At 32.1% G+C, this 15088-nt stretch overlaps 1 protein-coding gene, 1 long non-coding RNA gene and 1 pseudogene across 2 annotated transcripts; 1 reads left to right on the top strand and 2 right to left on the bottom strand.

Annotated features, from left to right (window-relative positions):
- Positions 1-472: 472 nt before the first annotated feature.
- On the bottom strand, positions 473-2241 carry LOC123208068 (annotated as a pseudogene).
- Positions 2242-7086: 4845 nt separating this feature from the next.
- LOC123208070 lies at positions 7087-8597 on the bottom strand. Its single transcript, XR_006500644.1, has 3 exons — positions 8538-8597; positions 8379-8438; positions 7087-7535 (listed from the first exon to the last, which is right to left on the bottom strand). It is a non-coding gene; the product is annotated as an uncharacterized LOC123208070 (long non-coding RNA).
- Positions 8598-9572: 975 nt separating this feature from the next.
- On the top strand, positions 9573-13692 carry LOC123208065 (disease resistance protein RPS6-like). Its single transcript, XM_044625521.1, has 4 exons — positions 9573-10209; positions 10644-10722; positions 12344-12895; positions 13445-13692. The coding sequence occupies exons 1-4, from the start codon at positions 9746-9748 to the stop codon at positions 13463-13465; spliced, it is 1116 nt and encodes a 371-aa protein (XP_044481456.1). The 5' UTR covers positions 9573-9745; the 3' UTR covers positions 13466-13692.
- Positions 13693-15088: the final 1396 nt, after the last annotated feature.

Below are 15088 nucleotides of genomic sequence, written 5' to 3'. Positions count from 1 at the left end.
ATTAAAATTTCTTATACCTTTATTACATAATCATTTTATCAAAAAAATATATCAATTTGTATCAATATATGTATTATATCATAGGATTTATCGTATCATACAATACTTCTATTGTATCATATTAATTATAATATATTTCATTATATGTATCGTTTTTATTTGTATCATATTGTATAATATCATAAAATATGTATTGTGTATAATAAAATACTGATAACTATGTCTACACATTACATCTTTTTATAAAATTTTGATATAATGAAAATATATTTTGGGATATCTTCAAAATCATACTGAAAAAATAAAGTTCATCGTTAAATTAATAATATTTTCGAAGTTCATCTCTCATTTATAAATTAAAAACCTTTAGAGTTGCAATAGATTTCTATGGTTACAGATAGAGTTGATTTGGTGATGCAAACATGAAGTTGGTTTTCATATAGTGCAAACAAATCTAGCTAATTAACGGCCGTCAAGGCGATAACTTCTTCCTCGGAAGGCAACCCCATCTGCGGCTGCATTGGCATTGGGTTGCTGTGGCTGTGGCTGCTGCTTGAACTTGAGCGTTTCCATTCAGACGGTAGCTTCTTCCTCTGAATGTAAACCGGCATGTGGATTGTGTTGCACCGGGGAGTTTATTTGGACCCCCACGTCCCAATATGAAACCAGCTTGTGACTTAAAAATAACTATTAAAGATCACTTTATTAAGCTTGCCCTTGGTATTTTAACACATCACCACGTTCCGTAGCCTTGACACTTCAACAAACTAGTTATACGTTAATTCTCTGTTAGCCTCAAGCTAACATTACAATACCGGCACCACCAACTGCACCGTAAGATCCCAATTGAGAGACGTAATGGTGACTTTGATACCAAATGATATAAATCTAAGGAAACCACATTTCAAAAATTAGTTATTAATTGAAGAGTCAAAGCCATATAAATCCCCAATATTTGAAGTTCATACTTTCTAATATGGGATCCAAATCTCATACTTTATATTTACGATTCTAAAAGATTCAAGACCAGAAGTAAAAAGCAAATAAACCCAGAAAAGTATACACCCAGAGAGAGTCTTGAATATGTATTTTCCACCGGCAAGAGGATGAAGAACCGTGAGGAAGTAATAAAGATGGCCTGCGACCATACCAAGAAAATTCGGCAGCAGTGGAACACCAAATATGAAATCCAGTGCAAGCATTGCCCACGGAAGATAGAACCCCTGTCAAGTTACATGCATTGTTTCAATTGAAAGTCTTAATCACCTAGAGCTGAACAGCATCAACACTGGTAAGCGACTGTACCTTCAATGACACAACTCCATATATGTTCATTCGTGCATTTGGGAACTCACGGGCCCAAATATGCACAATCATAAACACCAAGGAAGGTCCCATGAAAGGAGTCCATAGAAATGGAACAACAGCCATCACCTAAATACCATTTCACATATTAACTGCAGATGAGAGCCTGAAAGATGGACTTTTTTTCTCTTTGGTGAAGCAGTTGATGTAATAATAACAAGAATTATAATGTATATATTTACTAACCAGGAGTGAGATTGCTCCAAAGATTAACATCCATAGGAAGTCCGCAGTCCTCTTGTCAAAAGGCCCTCTCTCTAAGGAAACACCATATTTTGCTCTACAAAATTTATCTCAAGTATTAGGTGTCTGTTAAAATAAATCAGACACCCTTGAATCTGCAGTTTCTGTAAAAAAAGGGTTACAATAATTGGTGAAAGGAGTAAGTTTCTTACATTATGATGAGAAGAATTGCGAAAGGGAATGAAAATGGTCCAAGGAAGAAGAAATTGGTAACAAGCCTCCAAATCTGCACCACCAGCAAATTTTATTTTGTGAGATATCAAATATACTTAAGCTTTGATGAAGCCATATTTTGCAGATACAAATGGAATTGTTTTAATAACCTGAAAACGTCTGAAAACATCTTCATATGTGAGAGCTATGTTCCAAGCATCATAAAGTCGTAAACGTTGAGCAGCTGTGGCCATTAAACAGAGCACTCCATAAGCCTTGCTCACTGGTGGCAGAAAGTTATAATATCTGCAAACAGTTTGAGCAAAGTAGTGAATCAATCACAGAATTAAATAGATACTCATGGCAGCAAATAAAATAGGCAAAGATTATTATAATTTTGATGGAAAATCTGATATATTACTCTGCTGGTGTAGACATTGCAAGAACTCTGAGTTAGTGTTGAAGGAGAAGGCTGTTTTTATGGGTTGTGGCATTGACTATTCCCAAGATGAAAAGGTGGGGGTTGTTGCTATTTCACAGAAGTCAAGTGAAGACTTCGGGCGATGAGTCTTTCCATAATAGTCTCTGTCAACCCAACTGTGAATGGATGTTACAAATTCTTGGAAATCATCTCCATTCTTGGAATTTTCACTTAGTCAATTCCAAGCACCGTATGGACCCCTCTGGGATGGAGCCAAGTCAACAGAGTGTTTGAAAATTCAATCCGACGAATCCTTTAAATCTCTCTTATTCTAATTTACTTTAGCTTTATTCAAATTGAACATTCTTATTAATTAAAATAATATCATTTGTCCTATAAATAATTGTAAATTTCTTATACATGTGTGAGTAATTTTAGGAGCTGGACTCATTCACACAGCCGAAACAGTTCGATTGAATTGAATTACATTTAAAATTGAACTGAATTGTGTTTAAATTTAGATTGAATTCGAAACTTTCAATAAGCAAATACTATAGAATGTTAGATAGGGTCTTGTTTTAAGGCTTGTTAACAGCAATCTTCCAAATAGAAAATCAATCTTCACATTGATGCCAACTGAGACAACACAAAACTTTACTTAATTCTTTTTTGCTTATTGTTTATTTTTGAGGCAGGATAATGTTAGATAGGGTCGGATTCAAATCGAACCCAAAACAAGCTAAGCTCAAACGAGTTCAAGTTTGAAACTTCAACATTTTTGAGCTCAAGTTCGAGTTTTGGAGTGTTTAACTCGTCAAACTCACGAACTAAAAATTTTGATATAAAACGATATTGTTTTGATCAATATATATTAAAATAACGTTATTTTAATAACGAGCTAATTAAAAATTTGAACTCAAACTGAACTAAAAGTTGACTCTTTTAAAACGAGCCGAACTCGAGCTTATTTGAAACAAACTCGACAAGTCTGAGCTTAAGCTTAAGTTCAATTCCAAACAAATTGAGTCAAGTTTGAGCTCAAACTTGAGTTTAACTCGAATCTAGCCTTAATCCTAGAAGAATCTTAACCCTTCTAGCCAACAATGACACAGAGTGGTTAAAACTAAAGGCCACTTAAATAAGGCCAATTTTCAGAAGCCTCTCAGTCTGGATATGTTACAAAAACTAAATCAATTGAAATTAGCTGAGTGTTGTACATAGTTTGAGATTCTTTGCAGAGACTCTCACAGATGGTTGTCTACTAAACTTCGGGACCGGATGCAAATAAGCTAATAAAGCCTTGGAATACTTGAGCAGAGAGTTGGTGTGCTCGAAAGAGCTCGCCATCTATATTCCAGACACTATCATTTCCAGAAGAAGTAAATGAGAAAGCTGGAGTCTGTACAAAATATAGGAATTAGATCATGGTTATTCCGAAAGAATAAGAAACATAAAAGTTTTAAGAAATTGTAACTTGTGATGTTCCACGAACTCAAAGTTAAGGGGGTTCCACCTTTCCTTGCAAGCTCAGTCAAGTGCCTGTAGGCATCATTTGTCATAATATTCAGATAATCGGCAAGAAATTAATGCCAGATTACTGTGACACAAGAAGAGAAACTTTGGGAAACTGAATTATTTATACCAGTAGATGGATGAAGTTTTTAAATCTTAAAATAGAGTTTGTGACATCTTTACAATATCCAGGAGACATAGCACAACAGTTCAATAATTATTTCTTATCCAGGTATGCTAAAGACTTCCTAAGATTTGCAGGTCACTGATGCTCGGCGTCTTACTGAAGCAAATTAACTGCTTTACCACTTAAGAAACAACTCTAATATCATTAATAAAAGTGAAAACACCCCTAATATATTAAAAAATAGAAAATGGCATTTGAAGAAGGAATCCAAGGGTTTATAATAAAGTTAAATGTAAGGCTAGAAAGAGAAAGGCCTAATTTTACCATAAATATAACGCATGAGGACAGTCTTTAATCAATATGAGATGCAATAGACCATCTGAAAGGTGTGCATCAACCACCAAACCATGGGTGCTCTTTCATTACGGTTTGAGATTATGGCAGCACCAACACTAAGAAAACGTCCTTTGGATTGCAACCATCTTGTTTCTTTAGGACAGGAGTGAGGCATTGAATGACTTGACTTTTTGTTGCAGATGTTGCAATTCGTACGACAAATCACTCTCTCAGATTTATTTCGATTCCCTGAAGTCTGTAATCTACCAAATCGACGGCCCCTATCAGGGACTGCATGTGTCTTTCTTGATTCAACATTAGGTAAGCTACCTCAGCTTCATATGGCCTAAAAGGAAAAAAGGAAAAATCATGAGAGCTTGAAAGAGGAAATTTAAGTGGTAAACGCTAGTATATCATGGTAACATGCTTGTGTATCGTGCGGATTCATGAAGAAAATGTCCTTTTCGAAACTCAATGGATCTTTTAGCCCATCCAATGGTTATATAAGTATAAATTGAACATAATTTGATGGGGAATAGTTTAGACATCATACATGGAAAAATCATATTCTTATCCTTCTAAAAAGAACTCTCTCTCTCTAAGCTCATTACTTATATTCTTGAGAGAATCTAGTAATTATTTTTGTATCAACCTTTGTAAAAGCATTTACAACCAAATTTTTTCACACCTCTATACAATTACTAGTCCTTAGGTTTTCACTGTTAAAATATTAATAGCATGTTCAGTTATAATTTTCAAAATCTGGAAGGTACAGTTGTCTTCAATGGTCAACGTGCCATAAAACAAAAGAAGAAACAGTTGGAAGCCGGGCAGGAAGCTTTCGCCTGATGAGGCGGCCATAAAATACAACGAAACTTACCCGAAGGTGTTTTTATATAATTTTATCCCCGAAGGGTCAGTCGATTATCTGGTCATCGATTGAACCTCCGGCGTAAAATCTACTTCTCTGTCGGCTTCCTCTCCCTCTTCTTCTTCCCATTTGGTCAGTGGATTATCTTTAGAATCTCTTATCTTCGAACTTGATGGCTTCTTCTTCTTCTTCTTTAACTACTCAATTTAAGTGTGATGTTTTCCTTAGTTATTGGATGTAGATGTCCTCTTCAATTTTATCCGTCATCTCAATAGAGCTTTACTTCGCAAGAAGATTAAGACTTTCATCGATGATAGAATTCTTCCTTAAGAAGATAAGATTAAGACTTTCATCGATGATGGAATTCTTCCTCAAGAAGATATTCCGCTATCTCTTCCTCATGCTATTGAAGAATCAAAGATATCAGTTGTCGTTTTCTCGGAATGCCGACGTTTATACGGCCTGGTAGTAATACCAGTATACTATCACGTAGATCCAGTAGATGTAAGGAATCTGACTGGGAGCTTTGGGCTTGGATTTAGTCGGGTTGAAGAACGTTATAAGGAGAACCCAGAGAGATTAACGAGATAGAGAGATGCTTTGAAAGAAGCAACAAATATTTCTGGGTTTTATTCAGTTCCTACTTGGTGAAACTTCTCTTCTTACATTATACTTTCACTTTATGCTTATTTTGTTTTTGTCAAGCTATAGAAAATATATATATATTTCATTCAATTTTTGAAGATTTTATGATCAAGTTCCACTGCAGATCAATATTTTAGAGTTAAATTTATTAAACTGAAAGCTATTCGTTCTACTTGATCATTGGGGTAAGTGATACTTGCAGCTGTTTATTGTATTGTTAAAGATATGACATGTCAAGGTTGTAATTACTTTTGGTCAATAACGTTGAAAATAGAATTTATTAGGAAATGTTTTCGTGCCTATTGGAATAAGAATTATGCTGTCTTTGTCTCTTTGTGTTCTCCTTAATACTCACTTCTGTTTCCTTTTGTTATTATTGATCGGCCGAGTCCCCACTTATAGAGGAAATCGTTGAAGATATTAGGAAGAGATTGATAGACCCGACTAAACTGGTTAGTGTAACATAAAAAATGTTAAAAAAATTATCATGTATTCGGTCAAATGATATATGCATAATACGGATCACACACATTACTGATACAGGCTAAACAACTCTTGCCCATATTGTATTCAATTAACTTTCAAGTCAATTTGAAGGTTCTTTGACAGAACCGTCTCAACTCTCTAACCCCATAACACCCAACGCTCTTATGGGATTTAGGAGATCGAGATGCATCCTATAAAATTTTTAAATATTTTGCTACACACATAACTATAACATTAAAATTTTTTTTTCATCATGTCTAGGTCTTTAACCTTACTGTAATTATACAACAAAATAACAGTCTAATTTCAAATTAAAACACAAAATAAGCTTTTACTTAGGCCTCCAACCTTATGACATGCATAACAAAAATTTTACATCTTGATTTCCATTCAAAATCATGAAAATAGTTTAACTAGGCCTTTGGCCTTCAATGTTTCCTAAGTTTCTCAAAGAAAACCCAAATATATGTATGCAAACTAGGACACCTACTAAAGATGCCATATTGTGGCACAACCTTGGGTAAGTCATTGCTCGACACGGTCTTAGAGGGCAAAATTCTATAAAGGTGAGCTAAAAGCTTAGTGAGTGGATAGTTTATAAAAACATTGTTGCATATGACATATATATCAATAAAAATATACAAGAGTTTATCATATATTAACTCATTCAAAGATATTTAATTTCTAAAGAAATAATTAGAAACATCACTATTAAATTAAAATCATTTACTGTTAATAATTAAAATTAATTAGGAATATCACTCTTGAACTAATTATTGTAATTCTCATTGAATGAACCCACAACCTCCCAAAATATTTCAAAAGTTGCATTTACCAATAAACAAAATTCATGACCACATGCAAATATATTTTTCTTATATGGTAACACACTTATGGCAATGAGGTTGCCAACAATTTCTATGCATACTCAATATTCTGAATAAATTTAAAGGAACACACATTGCATGAGTGATAAAATTATGCTTAGAAAATATCATCTTTAAAAAGAAGATTTGATTGTCAATAACTCATATTTTTATTTTCTTTATTTATTTATGAACCTTTCGCCAATACAATAACTTAAGTTGTACATCACTACTAATATTCTCAAGGAGAAATCTATCATACCCAGTGGATGTCCCCAACACGAATAGAGCGAGAAAGAACTGTCATATCTAACATGCTGAGTTTTGCTTGGATAGAGCAATTGAAATCTGTCATGTCTGGGGTAAAATACTACACAGGCAGAGCAATTAAAAATTTGTCATACCTATCATAAAATACTGCACAGGTAGACCAACTAACATCTGTCATACCTGAAGTGAAATATTATGGAAGCAAAGCAACTGAAAATCTGTCATACCTGACATAAAATACTGCACAAGCAGAGCAACTAATCACCAGATATGCAACAACATAATTTTCTTAATACCATATTCATAATTTAATAACTCAATAATAAAATCTTAGAATAATCATCATTAGGTAACCATGACCTCGCTATATTAAATTAACAATATTCAATTCTACACCCCACTACAATACCAATTTGATAGCATTCAACAATATAGTCATATTCATCACTGAATTAAGGTTTTTTCATCAACTCTACTGTTATACACTCATTAATAAATAAATAAATTATTTAGCAACTGTAGTCATCCATAAATTGGATTTAAATCACCTTCAATTCTACATGCTCACAAACATCAATTCAAATAACATATAACCATTTGAAGCCCCCATAGAACTATATTTAAATATCTTTCAGTTCTACAGCTACATACAACGTTAAATCAATTAACATAAAAAAATTTCAGTCACCTGTAGAATTGAATTAAATACTTTCAACTTTAAAGCTACATAAACATTAAATCAATTAACATTCAACAAATCTCAATCACCCATAGAACTACTTAAATGCCTTTCAACTCTACAACTACTCAACATCAATAATTAAATATTCAGAATTTCAACCAGTCATTACTGAATTAATTGACTTTTGCTCGCAGCCACACACATATAACTTCAATTAATTTAACATTCAAATTTACAATAATACACAACGTTGAATTTAAGTTGCCTTTACAGTTACTCAAAATGAAAATCAACAACATGCATAATAAAATTCATAATACCATTTATCAAGGATTGAAAACAAAAACATAAGTTTGTATGATTTAAAAAAAAATATAGTTCAAGGTTTGTTTTCCACTTACAATTTGGGTAGACCCAAAATTGATGCTGTTTTTTCTTTATCAATCTTCCTCTTTCTTCACCTATTCGTACCAATTTGAAGCAACATAGTTAAAATTTGAAAATCCTCAATTTGAATAGTGATTTCAAACCCTAGAGTTTATTAGATGAAAATTTGGTACCTTATCCTTATTTTTCTATCAATTTCCTCTTCTCCTTTCTCTTCTTTCTTTTTCTTTCCCCTTTTTTTTCTCTTTTTCTTTCTCCTTTCTTTTCTTCTCTCCTTTTCTCTCTTTTCTCTCTTCTCCTCTGCGCTTTCTGTTTTTCCTCGTAGAAGAAGAAAGCTTAATGGCTTATTTAATAAGTTAAAGGAAACTTTCTCTTTAAACCCTATACTTACACTTATACATTTACAAAACCCCATAATTCTTCACAAATTGCTATTTTGGGTTAGACCTTCCTAATAAGCAACTTTTACCCCCATGAACATTTGTTTTGGGTATTTCATTCTTACTTGGTTAATGATGCTTGGCGAAAGTGGGAAAATATAGCACAACTTCTATAAAATGAATTTCTTCCAATAGTATCAGAAGAAGACAGAAAATATATATGGCACAACTTCTCTAAAATGAATATTAATTGTCATATTCTCTGCCAGGCCCCCGTCTTGTGGTAATGGTGAATGAAAGTTTACTTATTTTCATTTTATATTATTTTCTTTGTCTTTTGGTTTTTAACTAGCCCTTTCAATCCCGGTCAATTGAAGTACATTCAATTTTTATCATATTTATCTTACTCTTTCTTAGATATTGGAGTGTTTGATGATTGAGATATACCAATTACTGAAGGAAGCTCTTAATTATATATCGTTTTATAGCTGTATATGTTATATGTAACCTTAATCTCTGACTCTGAATCTGAATCACAGGGTTGGAGGCGTCTTTCAAAAAGATCAATTTTCAAGAACTCATGTGCGTGTGTTTGTCTTTTCACCTAACCTTAGGTGGGAAATAGTTCTTTGGCAGGCCAGAAAATGCAAGGAAACCTGGTTTTGTTATATGTGAGGCCACATGAAAAGACTTTGGCTAAAAAGTTAATGTAAACACATTAAATGCCTTGCAAATTACCCATTTTTCTTTACTTGAGGAGCGACCAAAATGCTTATAAATAGCCCCGCTCACTCTGTAAATTAAGCATCCAGATTTATACATAAAAATTACTCTTTCTCTCTTTCACTTATTTCTCTCAATTATTCCTTACTTACAACAGGTTTTATATTATTTTATCCCGAAGGGCCGAAGCTAAAGTCTACTTCTCTCTCGGCTTCCCCTTCCTCTTCTTCCAAATTGTGTCAGTCGATTATCTGTAGAATCTCTCACCATCGAACTTGATGGCTGCTTCTTCTTCTTTAACTACTCGATTTGAGCATGATGTTTACCTTAGTTTTAGGGATGAAGATGTCCGCCATTTTATCGATCGCCTCAATGAAGCTTTGCTTGACGATAAGATTAAGATTTTCATCGATGATAAACTTGTTCGTGGAGAAGAAACTTTGCATGCTATTGAAAAATCAAAGATATCAGTTGTCGTTTTCTCGGAAAACTACGCTTCTTCTAAATCGTTTCTTGAAGAGCTTGAAAAGATTCTTGGATGCCGACGCTTATACGGCCAGGTAGTAATACCAGTATACTATCACGTAGATCCAGTTGATGTAAAGAATCAGACTGGGAGCTTTGGGCATGGATTTAGTCGGGTTGAAGAACGTTATAAGGAGAACCCAGAAAGATTAACAAGATGGAGAGATGCTTTGAAAGAAGCAGCAAATATTTCTGGCTTTTCTGCAGATGCTATTAGGTGAAACTTCTCTTCTTACATTATGCTTTCACTTTATGCTTATTTTGTTTTTGTCAAGATGCAAATATAAAATATATATATATATATATAATATATATAATATAATATATATAATATATATATATATATATATTTCATTCAGTTTTTGAAGATTTTATGAACAAGTTCCACTGCAGATCAATATTTTAGAGTTAAATTTATTAAATTGAAAGACTATTGGTTCTACTTTATCATTGAGGTAAGGAATACTTGAAGCTGTTTACTGGCATTGTTAAGATATGAAATATAATTTTTTAATTACTTTTGGTCAATAACGTTGAAAATAGAATTTATTAGGAAATGTTTTCCCGCCTATTGGAATAAGAATTATGTTGTCTATGTCTCTTTGTGATCTACTTATTAGTCACTTCTGTTTCCTTTTGTTTTATTGATAGGCCCGACGACGGACTTGTAGAGGATATCGTTGAAGATATTTTGGAGAAATTGCCAGATATATCTCCTGAATATGAACAGGTTGATATAACATATAGAGATGTCAATGAGCCGGGCTGGCTCCGATTCGGCCCATCGGGCTAATGGGCAGTTCCGGGCCTAAGGTCTAAACAGTAACGGGCCTTTGGACCGAGCCGACCCATTAAAATATAAAGGCCCAAGGCCCGACCCATATAATAACGGGCCTTAATCGGGTCGGGCCGGGTTGGGCTTTAATCGGGTCGGGCCGGGTTGGGCTTTAATCGGGCCGGCCCGGCCCATTTAACCATTTTTTTTTTAATTTTTAATTAACATTTTTTAACATAAATTTTTTTCAATTATTAAAACCGATAACAGTATCCCGAATATTTTATTTATAACCTCTCACTTGTGACGGAGGAATACCGTAGTTATATGATGAAAAATATTATAAATTGATAACATAGTATAAATAAATTAATTTATATAGGTATAAATTACAAAACATAAATAAAATATATCTACTATATAATATTTATCTATTCATCTTTTATATTTAAATCTCTGAATTCTTCAAAAATAAATAATTATTATTTACGAATTTAGATATTTTTTGAAAGAGAGTTAATGAAATTGAAAATATAATGCAATAATTGAAATTGAGTGATTAAAAGATTTATAAATAAAAGTGAAAATAAAAGGAAATAAAATAGATTTATTTAAAAAAAAATTTTAAAAAAAAATTTTGTAGAGGCTCCTGTCTGGCAGAAGCATAAATCTGCTTCTGCCAAGGCAGAAGTAGACCAAGGCGGCAAGGCAGCAGAAGCCAAGATTTGCTTCTATTGTCTAAGAAAAAAAAAAAAATATATATATATATATATATATATATATATATATATAATATATATATATAATATATATATATATATATATATAAACAGTATTGGGCCGGGCCGGGCCAGCCCATGGGCCTAATATTAAACCCCTAGGCCCGGCCCGACACTCTACAGTGCCGGACCGGGTTTTATCGTGCCCGGGCCTTTTTTCGTGCTTCGGGCCGGACCTCCATTTAGCCCGGTCCAATTGACGTGTCTAATAACATATAAAATGTTAAGAAAATTATCATTTATTGGGTCAAATGATATCTGCTTAATACGGATCATACACAGTACTCATATAGGCTAAACAACTGTTGCCCATATCGTGCTTAATTAACTTTCAAGTCAATTTGAAGGTTCTTGCTTGGTTAATGATGTTTGGCGAAAGTGGGAAAATATAGCACAACTTCTCTAAAATGAATTTCTTCCAATACTGTCAGAAGATAGAAAATATATATATATGGTACAACTTCTCTAAAATGAATATTAATTGTCATATATTCTCTGGCCAGCCCCGTCTTGTAGTAATGGTGAATGAAAGTTCACTCTGTCTTTTGGTTTTTAACTAGCCCTTTCAATCCCAGGCAATTGAAATGCATTCAATTTTTATCATATTCATCTTACTCTTTCTTAGATATTGGAGTGTTTGATGATTGAGATATTACTGAAGGAAGCAGCTGGTTAATTATGAGAAATTTAGTAATTTCATTGATTAACGAATTGAGAAAATAAGATGCTCTTAATTATATATAGTTTTATTGCTGTATATGTTATATGTAACCTTAATCTCCTAATCTGAATCGCAGGTAGAGGAAGTTAAAATGCCTGCTGTGGTCGGGCTTTCTGCCGATTTTATAGTCGAAGCAGATGATTTAGAGGGTTTGAGGTGGTCTGAATCTGAATTACAGGGTTTGAGGTGGTCTGAATCTGAATCACAGGGTTGGTGGTTTGAATCCGAATCACATGATTTGTGGTCTAAATATGAATCACAGGGTTGGAGGTTTCTTTCTGTGTTTTTCCTTGTCATGGAGGCAATATCAGTGGTGTTGGATGAATATGGAAAAAGCAACAAGAATTTTCTTCTTGCTGCATTTGTCTTGTCAGCCTTTGGTTTTATTATAACCATATATGCTTTTATCAGGAAAAGAAACACTGCAGCGTATAAACAAAGAGCTGAGAGGGAACTTGCGTGGGTGGAGGTTGCCTTCTCTGTGGTCCAATTAGTTATTTCATTCAGTCAATATATTTTAGCTGTTGCAAAAGTGAAGAACAGTTACAGCCCATCCCTTTTCCCGCTAGTATTTGCCCTTGTTGTTGTCGTGTTTGCTTTCAAGAAGAAGCAAATTTCGCATAGCCAGGTACCCATTTGAATTTATTAATCTGGCTTGGTGTTTCATGTGCCCTTACTCTACTTAGCATCTGACTTGCAATCAAATACTATTTATCTCATTGCTGTATTGTGCAATTTTAAGAGTATAACCTTCTTTAATTAAACAAGCAGGTAGCATCTCTTGCTTTTGACCACCTTAATTTCATGTTTGTAACGAAATTTCTGAAAATTTAGCTAATTTATATAAACATCAATGCTTGTACAGTAGTATACTGATTACCATTGAGTGTCTCATAATTGCTCACTTATAAAGTAATATCTAATCACATGATGATATACATAAGTGTATATGTAAAGTGGATATGTATAATATTATTCATAATTATTTTACAAGCAAATGTGTGACTCTATTTGTCTCAAAAAAGCAAATAGATCCAATTACACAAAAATATTAACAAAAACTTGATCAACCGCTCTGGAATGCTTTCTAGAATCAAAAATATTCTTCTCGAGTTTGAATTTGTTGATTTTAAATTTATTTATTTATTTTGATTTTGTTAATTTTGGTTGATTGTAGGAGCAGGTGCTTGATCCGTAAGGGTGAGGCAAACGTGCTTCTACCTCAAAGGCCTTATTATAGTGAAGATTCGTCAGACTTGGAATAATATTAAGGTTAAAGGAGCCAGCTTCCACTTTCCTTCTAAAAGATTTACTTTTGATACTTTCTTTGGAAGATTGATGAGATCGTAATATTTGTTAGTGCTCCATTCTTTTAGTCCGGTGTCGTACTATATATTTCTAATAAGGCCAAAAGACTTGCTACCACCAAAGATTTAATGCAATTTTAAACTTATACCTATCAATTTTTTTAAAAAAAATGAAAGTTTGACCTATATGCTTAAATTGTGTTAAAATTTTTAGTTATAGTTAAAAAAAATTATCATTTTAATAATAATATTAAAAAATATATAAATTTATCTCATTTTTCTTTCAAAATTTTAAAAACTAATAATTTCATTTTGTGCATTAACTTGGTATAAATATGATTATTTAAATACAATCGATTAATAGAGTAAACTATATTTTTATTGCACTTGGCTTGGTATGATTCAGATTGAATAACCCCCTCTAAAAGATGTTATCCGACCATTAGAATGACACTAGCTAAATTGCGATCTTATAAAATTATGCTAAAAAAAATAATTCCAACTTGATCACACTTAAAGAAAGTGACTTAAATGAATTTAGCTTGTATTGCATCTAACTTAGTGCGATTTTAGCCAAATCATGTTTTCTAAGTTGTGATCTTGGTGATTTGACGTTGGCTTTTTTTTTTTCCTGAAAATTTAAAATAACTGAAATAACTTTTTCACCCTTAAGTTTTTTCATCTAACAAAGTTGTAATATGGGTGAAATTTTGTAGTTTTAACCATTTAATGGCTGAGAATTTATGATTCCTCCAAATTTGGCATGGAAAATAATAGTTTCCATTTGGAATATATTCAATGTATATAATTATAGGGCAATATAAATTAAATGAATAGGAAGATTAAATTTAGGTGGCAATTAGTTACCAGACTTTAAATATTACTTTATTAATCTATTTTTTATTATTTATATTATTTCATTTAATTTATAAGTGATAAAAAATTACAATAATTTTCTATTAACAATGCTACTGTAGCAGATAGTATAAGAGGTAATTTTATTGTCATCTTTACTTAGGTATTAAAAAATTACCAAGATAATTTTGATTTTATTTAAATTATATATTTATTTATTAATTTTTTAAAATAAAAATAATTTTTATTTTTAATTAATATAACAAATAATATAAAAATATGTTTAAATAATTATAATATAGAATATTTAAATAAATAATATACTAGTAATATTTTATTATCTCTAACTAAATATAATAATTATTAAATTTTATTAAATTTCATCATATATAATAATTTTTAAAAAAGTCTTTCAATTTTAGTAATAAAATATTATGAAACCAAAGGTATGCTTACAGTCATGAAATCTATGTTTCCCAAGTAAAAAATTGGAAGTCAAAGCAATGAAGCACATGTGAATCAGAAGTCATGATTTGTTAAAGGTTTTAGGCCAAAGGAATTATTTTCAACTAAATACTAGAGTTTTTTTAAATTTTTATTTATTAATTTTGAAAAATTTAAACACTAATTTATTTATTATTGATTATATTATATCTATA

Source organism: Mangifera indica, unplaced genomic scaffold (genome assembly GCF_011075055.1).
Source record: "Mangifera indica cultivar Alphonso unplaced genomic scaffold, CATAS_Mindica_2.1 Un_0133, whole genome shotgun sequence".
Taxonomy (NCBI): Eukaryota; Viridiplantae; Streptophyta; class Magnoliopsida; order Sapindales; family Anacardiaceae; genus Mangifera; species Mangifera indica.
Note: the sequence above shows the minus strand (reverse complement) of the source record. Positions and strands in the feature narration are given on the sequence as shown.